At 37.4% G+C, this 14,635-nt stretch overlaps 1 protein-coding gene and 1 non-coding gene across 4 annotated transcripts; both read right to left on the reverse strand.

Annotated features, from left to right (window-relative positions):
• Positions 1 to 314: 314 nt before the first annotated feature.
• On the reverse strand, positions 315 to 6,748 carry LOC107951693 (putative ETHYLENE INSENSITIVE 3-like 4 protein). 3 transcript variants are annotated; one of them, XM_041082084.1, is made up of 4 exons: positions 2,547 to 6,748; positions 1,025 to 2,429; positions 863 to 928; positions 315 to 655 (listed from the first exon to the last, which is right to left on the reverse strand). In XM_041082084.1, the coding sequence occupies exon 1, from the start codon at positions 6,505 to 6,507 to the stop codon at positions 4,990 to 4,992; it is 1,518 nt and encodes a 505-aa protein (XP_040938018.1). In that variant the 5' UTR covers positions 6,508 to 6,748; the 3' UTR covers positions 315 to 655; positions 863 to 928; positions 1,025 to 2,429; positions 2,547 to 4,989. The 3 variants fall into 3 exon arrangements, with proteins under 3 accessions (XP_040938018.1, XP_040938016.1, XP_040938012.1); XM_041082082.1 differs by having other exon boundaries at positions 315 to 928; XM_041082078.1 differs by having other exon boundaries at positions 315 to 2,429.
• Positions 6,749 to 13,617: 6,869 nt separating this feature from the next.
• On the reverse strand, positions 13,618 to 13,724 carry LOC121216715 (small nucleolar RNA R71). Its single transcript, XR_005912892.1, has one exon. It is a non-coding gene; the product is annotated as a small nucleolar RNA R71 (small nucleolar RNA).
• Between the last annotated feature and the right edge of the window lie 911 nt (positions 13,725 to 14,635).

A 14,635-nucleotide genomic window follows, 5' to 3' on the forward strand; every position in this document is an offset into this window, starting at 1 on the left:
TGTCAACAACGTGGCGATGTTTGTGCTTAGCCACTTTATTTTGTTCGGAAGTATGCGAACAAGTCAATCGATGAACGATCCCGTGGAAAGCTAGGACAGATGCAAAGGCCCGATACTCCCCACCCCAATCACTCTGAAACTACTTAATATCCTTTCCAATTTGAGTTTGAATAAGTCGTTAAAACTGAACAAAGCATTGCACAGCTTGAGACTTTTGACGAATGAGATAAATCTACGTAATGTGAGTACAAACATCAATAAACGATATATAATACCAATTATTCCCACATGCAATAGACGCAGGACCCCAGAGATCAGAGACAACCAAGTCAAATGGATTACTATCTTCAGTAGTGGAGAGTGGAAATGGTAATTTACAGGACTTCCCTTTTTAACATGCAGTACATATACCATCAAGACAATTTTTATTTGAGACAATACTACATTTGTTTAAAACACTTTTAACAACATTAGCAGATGGATGACCAAGGCATTTATGCCACAGAAAAATATTACAGTCTTCAGACTTCTGCTGGAGTACAATGGAAGCAGCAACTAGAGGTTCAATAGACCAAGTAGGCAGAACAGGTAGAGAAAAAGGATATAGCTCATCACGAATGTGGCCCTTCAACAGTGCTTCCCTAGTCTTGATGTCCTTAATAACATAATATGTCGGGTGAAATTAAGAAAAACATAGCATTATCATTAGCAAACTGGGATACAGACAACAGATTCTTTCGTATTCTTGGTACACACAAAACATCAGACAACCGAATTAATTTAGAACGTGTAGGTAAAACATCATTACCAATAGACGAGATTTGAGCAGGAGTTTCATCACCCATCAAAAGAAAAGACGTACCTAAATATGGAGTGGAGTCATGCAGTACCGACGCATCACAATAGACATGATTGTTAGCACCCGAGTCTGGATACCACGATGTAGTACCAACAAACATGGGTATATACGAATCAGTGCCACCACCATTCGACCCGAATTGAGTGATATAAAAAAAAGACGTACCTAAATACGGAGTGGAGTCATGCAGTACAGACGCATCACAACAGACATGATTGCTAGCACTCGAGTCTGGATACCACGATACAGTACCAACAGACATGGGTATATACAATTCAGTGCCACCACCATTCGACCCGAATTGAGTGATATTAATATACAAACTGGAAGAATCAGAATAATCAGAAGTATGCAAATCGCCCACCCGAGAAAGTCTAATACACGGGTCAGAACTGGTGTAGACACGGGCTCGTGGTGTGGTTCTCTAAGGAACAGATGGGGCAGACACATCGCACACGTCATTGTTCGATGGCCTAACATTATAATCACGACCGAATGGATAACCAAGTTGAACACAATTGTTTGTTGGCCTAGCACCACTGAAATTCCCAGGCCTAAATACACTTGAATTACCAGGTGGCCTAGAGAGTCTATTAGGAGTATCACCCAAATTAGGCCTACTTGGCCCAATTGAAGTAAGTCTAGGCGCATACCCATCCATGTAGGTATGATTCGACCCAGCATAAAAACCACCATGCCCATGAGCATTAGGATAATTCTGCCCACAATAAAATTCATCATTTTATCCAGTAGGAACCCAATTTTGACCAGGGGCAAGTCGATTTTGACCGAATGGGCGTGTGAACCTCATTCGTTGAGCAGAAGACCACCCACCTTCATCAACAAAATTTTCATGTGGCATATTCAATTTATTAGAAAATCCCAACACCGGCGACTGACGAGAAACCGTAGGAGCAGGCTGATCACCAATACTCAGCGCTCGGGCCATCGCCGTCGACCCATCAAAGTCGCGATTAAATTGATAAAAACACCTTTGAGCAAGATGCCCGAATCGGTTACAAATATGACATTGAATGTACAGCCAGAAACCTTTCCCATGGCCACTGGACGGAGGGTGACCACCACGGACGGAACCCTCCGGTGCCTGCGACGGAGTTTCTTCCACGAGGTTGGCATGCAAGGCCACTTCCTGAACCGCTCGTAACTGATAGTTTTCACACTCGAGAAAAGCATCGACAAGGTGTTGAAACGGCACCAGTTCCAATGAAAGGGACGCCGAGGAGACAATGGCATCAAATTCAGACAGTAAACCTGCGAGCATTACCTACGCCTTCTCCGCCTCTGGAATTCTAGTGCCGGAGGCTTCTAAAAGGGCACACAAGTTATTAATTCGAGCAACATAGTTCTTAATAGAGAGTGTACCTTTCTTTAATGAGTGTAGTTCGTGACGAATCCAGGACTGTTTAGCACCAATGTCGACCGCGAAGAGACTCGCCGCTGTAGTCCACACGTCGCAGGCTGTTCGAGCATCCGTGAAGGAAGACAAGCATGAAGTACTAATCGTGGATAGTAGCCATGAGGTAAGTAATTGATCTTGTTGCGCAAACACCTGTGCGGACAGATTAGGAATGAGAGAAACGTCCGGTGATTGAACGAACCGCGACGGCGGAGGTAAAGTTCCATTTATAAATCCTATCAAACTATAACCATCGAGTATTAAACGCACCTGTTGTTGCCGTTGGATGAAGGTGCCTTCATCAAGCTTCACAACTTTATGCCGAGGAAAAGAATTCACAACTCTATCACCACTAAAGGCGGCGCAACCACCGCCAACAGAGGCGAAATCAGCGGAGTTCGGGATAGCCATAGGACCGAGGATCAACTGGCGACTGATACCAGGATAAGGTTCAGATAATATTGAGATTGACTTTGAGAAATAGAAGGCTAAACTATTTAGAAGGAAACAATTATGTATTTGGACTTCAAAACTTACCTCTTTACACTTAGAGCATAATATTTATATAGAGCTTAGAAGTAACTGCTCTATAACAAACTTGCTAACAGTCTTAGCTAAACGCTAACAACTTGGATAACAACTTCAACTAATGCTCATATCCTTAACACTACCTTTCGAAGTTCAGAGGTTCGTAGTTACCACTGTTCACATTCATACTATCATGTTGGTGCTGGCTACATTGGTTTCTGTGTTTCTTTTTCTTATTTGTCTCCATCCCGTTTGCCAAGCTGTCTTATTTATAAATCCATTATAATTAATAAATTATTCTTTGATTGCGTGATTAGCTTAATATACCAATCTTAGGTGCTATGTTGGAGTTCAATATGATCAAACGTCATAGTTGAAAACCATTAATCATGTTATGCAGAGTAAGAGGGGCATGAATGCAGTATGATGTCATGAAAGTACTCAATAACTACAAATCAGTTCCAGTACATTCTATATTGACAACAGTAAAATAGGGTTCACTATGCAGTAAAAGAAATGGCTCTAGATTGAGTAGAGTGAGAGTAGATTTCCTGTTTGCATGGTTTTCTCTTTTTTATTTGATAGGATTTAGTATGTTAGGTTGGGCCTGCTTATTGTTGCATTCCCTTCATTATTTTCACTTCCGTACTGCATCAGCCTGATTGTGCCTTTGTTTTCAGCCTTTTCTGTTTCTTCCGCTAAAGATTAATGCTCTTGTTAAACTCGTTGTATTCTGAGAATTAGAAGTTTCTCGAGTTGCATTTTTTATTATATTTTGTTATTCTGAAAGCTAAGTTGAACATTTGATTGTCGAATTATGGTTTTCTTGGTGGTATACTTTACCCCCATCGTAGTACAATTTAATTGGCACTGTTTGCAGATTCTGCGTCATCTAGGATTGGATCGTGTTAGACATATAGGCGGGCGGAGCAGGTATTACATTATATGATTTTACCTTTCACCTTCATTTGAGCTAAATTGCAGTTTTATTCTTCAATTTAGAATACAACTGGATTCTGAGGCAATATGTTCCTGAAATGCATTTTCATTCTCAGCAGTAACATGAAACATTTAATCAAACCAAAAGGAGTGATGTTTGATGCAACAGACACATGCATAGAGAAGCAAGTCATTAAAACCTAAATGACTGATATTTGCTGCAACTAGTTATGTTTTACACGATGATCAATATGTTGTTTTCTTTTGCCTCCTCTGTTATGGGATAAATAGGTAAATATATCCTTCTCTCAAATCTTTTCCCTATGCAGCTAATTCCTTTTCAAAGTTCTCTTCTTTGTTTGACTTGGATCAAATTGTACTTATGGATCTAGATGACATGCAAACTTGCTGGATAAAGTAATAATGCATACAGTAGAGAGCAATATAATTAAGTTGCTTTTGCTTTAAGAAAACTACAAAAAGTCGGCCAGTCATTTACAAAATGTTAGCTTCCCTAAAAATCCCGCTAAGTTAATCACAACTCACATGAAAATGATGTCTGGATTATTACAGTGTACTGTTAAAAGTTCCTTTCATGTTTTAACTTGATTGACATGTTCTTTTCCATTGAATGCAGTTAGATATGGAGAGAGAAGCCGGAAGAGTATTCAACCGTTTCAAAGAGAAACAGATACTATGGCGCGGTTCCGGCATTGAGCAATTATCCTATAATCGTGGAGAATAAAGATTTTTTTATCACAGACTTGTTTCTGCTCTCTTTTCTGTTTGAGGTAGGAGTAAAAAAGAAATACGATGAGAAATTCAGGAAAGGTTATTCCTGCGATGTAAGAAGATTCGAGTACGACAAATGCATATCTCGAAGGCATAGTTTCTATGATTACCAACTGAAATGTTTAATTTGCTTATTTTGATTTAGATCATTTAGTTCTTCACTTGTATTTGTTTTCCTCTAAAATACATACATTATACATATATATCTATTGATGTATGGTAAGCTTCCTAATACAACACAGGGGAGAAGTAATATTGGCGAAAAAAACATGATTATGAATAAAACCTGAAAAGCTTTTTTACATAAAGAGACTGTTTCTAGTAAATAAAAAGACTTCATTGAGCATATTTGCTGTTGGAAGTGAATCCCCTGCAGCATTTAAAATTTCAAAGTGTGGAACAAACTTGAGCTTGTAGTTGTCCAGCTTACTCAATCTTTCAGTCTTTGCTCGACTTATGATTCCGATATTCCATCAAATCCCATATCCCAAATTGAAGTTAATCCTTGCTCTTGGATGTTCTCTAGCAATAATGGAAGAGATGGGTCTAAGTCCATATCTCCTAATTGAAGTAGAAATTCTGCTGGCACTGGTAGATCTTCAATTGCACCACCCAAATAGTTTATATAATCTTGCGAAACCGTGCCAGATATATCCCCTACTTCATCTGATTGCATATTTCTATGTTGGTCATTAGCCTTTGCTAGCTCCATATCGAGCCAATCCGTGACAGCAAGTACTTTCTGGGCATCGCCCAAGCTATCTGTGTTCAATTTGGCCTGAGGACCAAAAGAGTGATGATCATATGGAGCAAGATTTCTATTGGAAAATTCCGATTCCTCACTGCTTTCTTGGCTAACATCGCTTTCTTTAGACCGATAGGAACAACTGGATTCATGGTCACTCCTTGTGTTCTTGCCTGTAAAACCTAGTTCCAGTGCACTCCGCGGGCACATGGAATTCTGGCAAGCATATATCCTATTCGGGGTAACCTGTCGCTTGAAAAGACACTTCCTTTTCTCTCCAGATACGGTAATCTTCTCACCATGCTTGCCTTCGTCAGCTGCAAGGCTATACTCAGAATCCTGTTCTTCCTCATCATCTTTTGTAGGTGAGATTTTGAGACATTTCTCAGTAAGCTTTAAAAGAGCTTCTTCTTGGTTAACCACATTAGACCAAGTGACGGTGTCTCTGGCTGTCATCTTGTCTTGCAAACATTTAGATTGAGTCACCAGCCTTCTTATCCTATCTATATTTGGGGACATGTGCTTGATCACAGCAGCCAATACACTAACTTTCCAAGCCTTTTTAAGATCATGAGGCTTCCTATAAGGAGGAGGGCCTTGTTCTTGAGATATCCCTTGTTCGCCCCACCAAAGCTCGTTTCCGGTTGGCCACCAAGGTGGGGCTAAACCTCTTTCCAACGGAAACCTACGTTGAGGAGGCGCGCAGTGTTGCATCAAAGCAGAAAGAAGTGATCCCAAAGTAGTATCCTGCAAGTCATGAAGGAGATGCATACAAGAAACAGGGTCCAATTCGCCTTGTTCCGCAATTATCGGCAAGAATTCATCGACTGCAAGCGGAGCACTCTTGTCGAACTGAACCTTCTCCTTCCACCACTTGCGTAAGCTATCTGATGAGCCGGTAACAGGCTTGCCTTTCTCTGGAACTATCCCGTAGACGAACCCTTGCGCTTTGCAGACTTCCATGATTTTCACCATGTACTTGAGGATGGAATCTTGAGCACGAGACATCTTCTTGCGGCGAGACGCTTCTTGCCTCACCCCCGACTGATGATCGGACCTTGAACTCTCTCGTGCCTCCTTCAACCTCTGCATCCGCAACCGATCCTTCCACATCCGCTTCTTCAGCTCTTCGTAGCTGATCTCCTCCTCTTGTTCTTCATCCTCCTCCGGTAGCTCCGCCTCATAAACAGGGCTAGGAGGCTCAATCTCACCAAGAATCTCAACCATATCTAATCAAATTCCTCCAAATAAAAAATCAAAGCACAGCTTTTTCTCCTTTTTCCTTTTTTTTCTCTCTAAGCAAACACTATCAGTCAATACTCTACTCGTGAATCAGTGATCAAAAGCAAAATTACACAATGGCGGTGTAAAAATAATACATAATAAATTGTAGGAGATGAGAGGAAATTGAGGAAAACGATACAAGTGTTTCATAGTCGATACAGAACTTATGCTACAAGTATTAATAAACAAGTCATTGCCATCCATGCATTGCTGCTTGTATTAATTATATACATGCAAGCAGGACAACCTACATATTACATAATACACAGATGATTGTTTTAGTTTTTATTGTGGATATAGTGGACCCAGAAAACCGGATCTCCTCTGACTGAAGAGTTTGCATGTCGGTTCATGTTTTTTTGATATATTATAATATATTATACAATTAACATTACATCATGTCCTGCGTAAGTAAAAAGAGCAGCATGAGGCTACCAACCTGAAATCTCGCAGGATTGTCCATTTCTAATTTCAGGGTTTCTCGGAAAAGAAAATATAATTAATTTACTTTTTCTTTGTGGATATAAGTTCCAATTTACATGGACAACTTTTCCGCAACATTGAAAGGCAAAAGCTCTCTAAATTTGAAGTTGTTGACGATTTACAAGTTTTTTTTTACTTTCTTTTCTCTCATTGTATTCACTCCAATGAATTTAGTAATATTCATTCTAACGAAATGATTAATCCTTTAATAGACTTATTAAGAGGTAGATGTTGGTAACAAATTTTAAATTTGCTACATATTTAAAATTTAAAATTTATGTATATCATAATTAATATTTAGGGAACCCTTAGATTCATTTTGTTGCAAAATAAGCGTATTTATGTATTTTTTAGTATTTTGACGATCTGTTAAGTCAACTTGAGCCTCGGGAACAACTAATAGGTTATTTGAGTGTGTATGATGTCAATTCAAGTCAAAGAACACAAAGGATGACACCAATGTCACGACACCAAACATCGAAGCATCCAGGGCTAAAATAAGACCGACGTTGCAACATGGGGTTCCTTGACATCACGATGAAAATCTAGATACGTTCAACTGCGTTTTGGCAACCGTTGGGGGCATATTTTTCCCATTAAAATCCTAATTAATTTAAGGACATTTTAGGCACATTAAACCCTCAATTAGAGCCTATATAAACCCCATTATAATCACATTAGAGGGGAGTCGACCTAGGGATTTGCCTTAGGTAGCCGTCGAAACAATATTTCATATTTTTATTTTTTGTTTTCTTTCATTATTCTTTAGTTTTTATTTTAGTTTTTTTTATGTTTGCTTAGTAGGAATCTTTCTATTCCGATGTGAAGACGATTAAGAGCAAAGATTGTTCCGAAACTGCGCTTCAATTATTTATCAATGAGCATTCTCTTTTCCTTTATTCTTCTATTTCGTTATTTATCTTTTTGTTAACTTAATCAACTAACTTTTATATAAATATCGAGATAAATTCTTTTGCATATTTTATATCTTGCATGATTTGGTTATGGAGCTAATTTATTAATTAAGTCATTATTTATCTAAAACTTGGTGTTTGTTCAAGAGTACTTAGTATATTAAGGAGTGACAACCCTAGTAGAATATCTAGATAGGTGAGACCGAGAGGGTATCCTATCGAGTATAACTTGTGCCAAGTGGTGAGACCAAAAGGGTATCCGTATGCCAAGAAAGAAACCGAAAGGGTAACGTAAGTGGTAATCCTTAGTGAAGATGAGATTAAGAAGGTATTCTTAAGTAAATGTGGTAAATAACTCTGTTGAGGGTAATTAGCGACTTAATTGATAATTAGGAATTTAATCGATCATAAGTCGGGAACTCGCATCGTTGACACTAGGAATAAGAAATTCTTAGGATCTATTAGGTTAATTAAATTCTACTAAGTTATTTTAGGTTAATTAATTTAATTAGTTTAATTAATATTTTAGTTCTACATCAACACTACTAATTCATGACTCAATAGATTAGTAATTATTTTCGGTAATTAATTTAATAATAAAATTCTCCAATTTGCAATCCTTTGGGCACGATCCTCGGAATTCTTTCCAAGTGTTTCGTTGCAAATAAACTATATTATAGTCTGATCCGTATACTTGCGGACACCACTGCTTAATTAATTTTCTTTTTCCTACAGTATTTCCAGTTCAGACACTCATACGTCTGGCGACGGTCACTAAAAAACTTAAATTGACTAAATTGGCAAGACTTATTAAAAATATCTATCATCTAGTCCTTTGATCTGCAATTAACCAACTTCACTTCACATGTCTTCTGCACTTCCCTCAACACATATTACCAAATTTAAAATGCTTTGTTATTCCATGAAATACAAGATTAAGTGAAATAGCTAGAGTAGCTTGATTATCCACAAACACCTCTATACTTCCATCTTTCCTCAAATGTAGATTATCCATTAGCTTCTTTAGCCATAAGGCTTGATTCACAGCAGTTGTAGCTGCAATAAATTCAGCTTCTGCAGTTGATTGGGCCACCATCTCTTGCTTTCTTGAAAAACAAGAGAAGTAACCTGACCCAAATGTGAAGCAACAGCCTCAGGTGTTTCTCACATCATCTTGCGATCTAGCCCAATAACTATTAAAATAGCCCTGCAACTTTAACTTCTCAAATTTGCTAAAATTGATTCCATATGCAAGTGTCTCATTTAAATATCTTAATACCCTCTTTGAAGAAATCATATGAATTTCACTTGCACAATGGAGAAATCTAGACAAAACACTTAGAACTAAATGTAACATCCCAAACCTGGCCTAGAAGTTATGATTGAATTTGGAGAAATTACCTTGACTCGTTTGGAAAATTGATTTCAGTAAGTGTTTAGTAAATATGAATTTCGCAAATAGTAATTAGAAATCTATTTATCCGCTTTCAAAAAATGCTTGAGGATTTACTTAACTTGCACCAGAAAACCTTTTTTGGAGATTGAGTTTTAAAAACCAAAATCCGTTTTGTTGACTTAAGTGATTTTGCAGTGTCACGTTTGAAATGTCAATTACTAACGAGTTAAGCAAAAACCCAAAACGAGTTTAGAACATATTACAAACTCAAAAGATCAAAACTAATAATTATGAAATTCATAATATTTACATTAAGTGCAAAATAATTCGAGCTCCCATACGTTGTCCGGTTATATGTCAGAGGTTTACCTGAACAGACAAAGATAAAATAAGGAGGTGAGCTATGAAGCTCAATGTATAACTAGGCTCAAACAAAGATCAATAGAACACAATATACAAATTAGTGTAACGCATGAATTTCATAACGATCATATAACCAGAGCGGAACAAATCAGAGTATCACAGAAGTTTTCATAACAATGTGTAAATAGATGGAGAATGTTTGATTATGTCAATGTTGTGTTTTTAGAAAATCAGAATGCAGATTTTTCAGAAATATCCTACCCACCTTTGCTACAGACCAAAATAGAGTTCTCCAAAACTCTTCCAACCAAATTACACCAACAGATAATTGTAGACATTGCCACCAGATTTGTAGTTAAAACTACCAAATCAGATATATGTGGTCAAGCCACCATAATTGCAGACAAATTGCCAAACATAATTATGGATAAACCACCAAATAATGCAGATTATTATACTACCAGAAACTTCCTCCTTTCACATCATTCCAAACCCTATACAATATATCATGGCATGCATATTTAGAATTAGAGTGCTGAACATGTAGGACATGCTGCCATACAATAACAGAACAACAGGCATGATAATCTATGCTATACAGGACAGATTTTCAGATCTCAATGAATCATATTAGATCTGCCATGAAATCACACTCATGGTTATTTATACCTGAATTAGTATAAAACCAATCAACATATTTGAATGTCACATGTTCTCAATCAACAAAGTACACAGAGATGTACTATTAAAATTAACAGAACACAGATCATATCAGGATAAATCACATACCTTATCCATATCCCAAATAAGAGAACACCATATACTAATAGATCATACTTACTTAACTTATATCGTATCAGACATATATACAAATAACGAATTATACACTAAAAAATCACCATATATCAAACTTTGTAGCATGATTCAGACCATACAGACCCTTCAGAAGGCCCATGTTTGATTGGAACAATGTTTACGGTCTTAGGAAAAAAATTCAGTTTTAGGCTCACACACTAGTGTAGATTCACACGGCTTACAAGGCTGGACTGTGTGGCTCATTTAAATACCTCACATGATTTGACATACGACCGTGTGACCCAAGTCAAAGAATTACACGGTCTGGTACAGGACCAAGCACATGCTCGTGTGATTTAAGACCCAAAACGTACCTCACTTGGCCTGGACACATGCCTATGTCTCCGGCCTGTGTGTCTCGGCCTCTATCATTCGCAAGATTTCTAGTTTTTGTTACACACCTGATATGGTTTTAACGTCGAAACAATAGAGATGATCCCGATATCTAAAAAATGACATTCAATTGATTATTCAGACGAATTAATCGAACCAAATTACTAACTAGCATTCAAAACCTAAAACTACGTTAGAAAACTACGACACAAAACCCTAAATCAGACCACACACTTACTGATAACCGAACTACAATTACGCAGGCCTTAAGCCGTTGGAAGAATGTTAAACTCAAGACTTTTGCCTAACAAAGATTTACGCAAGTTAAATTTTACGTTACACAAAACGAAATACAATTTTGTCCAACAAAAACTCATGCATGAACTTGACATAAAATACTTACACGATTGTTTGACAGACTAGCGGCGCAGAGAAGTTAGAGTAACAGATGCCACAAAGATTCAATAGGAAAATTGATGAAGGAAAAAGATGAAAAATAAAAAAGAAGAAGAAACAGTAGTCATAAGGAATAGAGTAATCGTAAAAAGAAAAGAAAAAGAAGTTGGAAAGTTTTTAATTAATTTTAAAAACAAAAATGACTTCACAAGGAAACAAAATAAAAACATTTTCTTATTGCTTTCACAGGGACTCAAACATGAGATGATAAACCGTAAGATATACATCTTTTTACCCCATGCTTGACATATTTATGGATGATTTTTCCTTGGTTTTATTGAATTCAATCCTCCTAATCCTTTAATTTCATGTTTTATACTCAGGAGAGCTTAGGATAGCAAAAAGAGCAAGAAACGGGCTAAAAACGAACAAATTGGGCCTAAATCAGTGTTGCACACGGCCTAGGCACTTTCACACGGGTAATCCACACGCCCGTGTGTGACACACGGGTAGATTACATGCCTTTGTGTCGTGGCCGTGTCGACTAAGAACCAACTCAATATTGTATACGGCCTGAACACATTCACACGGACGTGGCACACGGCCGTGTCCCTGCTGAACCCAAGCCTAGTTCTATTCAGAAAAGGGCACTTTTGAGATTTTAAAGCCTATATAAACATTTTAGAAGAGGATTAGAGGGGACACACAGAGTTAGAGGCAGAAAATACTCGTGAATAGCCAACGAAATCACCTCGGAGCCAGGATCTACATCAAGACTGAAGATTTTCATCCAATTTCCTAGAAGTTCTTTGGGTTTTCTTTATGTTTTATTGTTTTCCAAACTTTGAGATGTTTTCCATTATTATTATGAACTAAACTCCCTAAATACCTAAGGGAGATGAACCTTATGACGAATCTTATTACTATTTGAATTATATGATAAAGACTTATTCTTATTCTTATTCTTAATTGTGAGTTCTCAATTCTTGTTTTAATATTCCAGGGTATAAATTCAGGTTTTGATGTGCTTAATCAGTGGAGCAAAAGTCCCTGTTTAAGAGTAGATCATCCATAATTAAGTAGAGTTGAATGCGCTCATAGAGATAGGACAACATAAATCTGTCAAATTAGAGTCAAATCTAATAAGGGAAGCCATAGATCGAGTTAATTCGACAATAAGGGTTTTAATTAGAAAGAGATTTCAATTAATCAACCTAGAGTTAATTGTTCTTAGTCTCGAAAGGGATAATAACATAAATCAGGGATTTCTACAGAATAAGTCAAGTGGATAAATCATCTAAGTCAAAGGTAATAAGTGAAGTCTAGGTGGATTCTTTCTTGGGTATTGTCTTCTCTATTGTTTTTTTTTCTAAAGTATTTTTCAACTTTCATCTCTGTCATAATCTTAGTTAAATTAGAAAATTAGTTTAGTTTAAAAACACACTTTAATTTTTGGGCTAGATAATAAAAAATAGTAATTGTTAGTACTTTTTGTCCTCATGATACGATATTTTCAGTCTTACCATAACTATACTACTATTCGATAGGTGCGCTTGCCTTAAGTTGAATCTTTAGTTAGTTACACTACCATCAAGTTTTTGGCACTGTTGGCGGGGACTAAAATATTAGGAACGCTTGATTTTTATTACTTTAGCCATATATTTTATTTCAATTTAATTTTTTTAAATTACTAAATATTTCTTTTATTTACTTCTGGTAGGTTTTAATAGTTTATGACTAGAAGAAACCCGTCGGGACCTCTACTTTTTGATAGTGAGATCGTAAGCACAGCTTGTAGAAACCGAAGAGAAATAAGGCGAAGCCTACGATACATAGAGGAAGGATAATAGGCGATATTCAAACCACAACCGAGAAGATGACTGATAATCAAATAATCAGTTACCTCCTGTAGCTATTGCAGACCCAGTAAATCAGAATCCTGCTCCTCGTACTATGTTTAATTATGCTAAACCTAGTTTAACAGGAGATGAATCGAGTATAGATAGACCTACTATTGCTGCAAATAATTTTGAACTGAAACCTAACACGATTCAAATGATACAACAATTTGTTTAGTTTTATGGTTTGCAGGACGAGGATCCAAACACTCATTTACCAAAATTTCTGGAATTCTGCGACACCTTTAAGATCAATGGCATTTCTGACGATTCCATTCGCCTTCGGTTTTTTCCCTTTTCATTGAGGACTAAGGCTAAACAGTGTTTAAACTCATTACCACGAGGATCAATCACCACTTGGGAATAAATGATCGAAAAGTTTTTGCTTAAATATTTCCCGCCGGCTAAAATAGCTAAACTAAGGAATGATATTTCTTCTTTTGTGCAGATAGATTTAGAAACACTCTATAATGCATAGGAGAGATACAAGGATCTATTGAGAAGGTGCCCTCACCATGGGTTACCACTTTGGCTACAGGTTCAAACTTTTCACAACGACCGGAATCCTTCGACTAGACAGATGATTGACGCAGCTGCTGGTGGAACTATTAATAATAAGACACCTGAAGAGGCCTATGAATTTATAGAATAGATGTCATTGAATAATTATCAATGGCAAGTCATGAGGACAAAGCCGACGAGAGCGGCCGGCGTGTTTAACGTCGATTCGGTTACTATGCTCTCTAATCAGGTAGAACTTTTGAATAGAAAGATTGATGGTTTACTTGGTTCTTCACAGGTTCATCCAGTAATGCAGTGCGATGCAAGTGGAGGTGGAACAAGTAATTCAGAATACCCACCCTATGGCCACAACATGGAGAACGAACAAATGAATTATATGGGTTATAATCCTCGACCTCAAAATAATCCTTATAGTAATACTTACAATGCAGGATGGAGGAACCACCTAAATTTCTAATGGGGAGGCCAAGGGAATCAGAGACCACTACCCCCTCTAGGCTTCCAACAACAACCTTACCAGCAAGAGAAAAAGCCGAACCTTGAGGAGATGATGACAAAATTTATTTCAGTAGCAGAAACCCATTTTCAAAACACTGAAACTGCACTTAAAAATTAGCAAGCATCGATTCAAGGGCTCGAGAATCAAATTGGACAGTTGGCTAAGATGATTTCAAAGAGACCATCAGGAAGTCTACCTAGTAACACCGAACCCAATCCAAAAGAACATGTGAAAGCAGTTACATTAAGGAGTGGGAAAGTGTTAGCTGAATCTGAAAAGAAGCCACCACAAGAAGCTGACAGAACTGATGGAGAGGAGGGAAAACCCGAAAACAATGACAATCCAATGTCAAATGAATACAAACCACCAATCCCATATCAGCAAAGTTGAAGAAAGACCGCATGGATGCACA

The sequence above is a fragment of the Gossypium hirsutum genome, chromosome A02 (genome assembly GCF_007990345.1).
Source record: "Gossypium hirsutum isolate 1008001.06 chromosome A02, Gossypium_hirsutum_v2.1, whole genome shotgun sequence".
NCBI classification, from domain to species: Eukaryota; Viridiplantae; Streptophyta; class Magnoliopsida; order Malvales; family Malvaceae; genus Gossypium; species Gossypium hirsutum.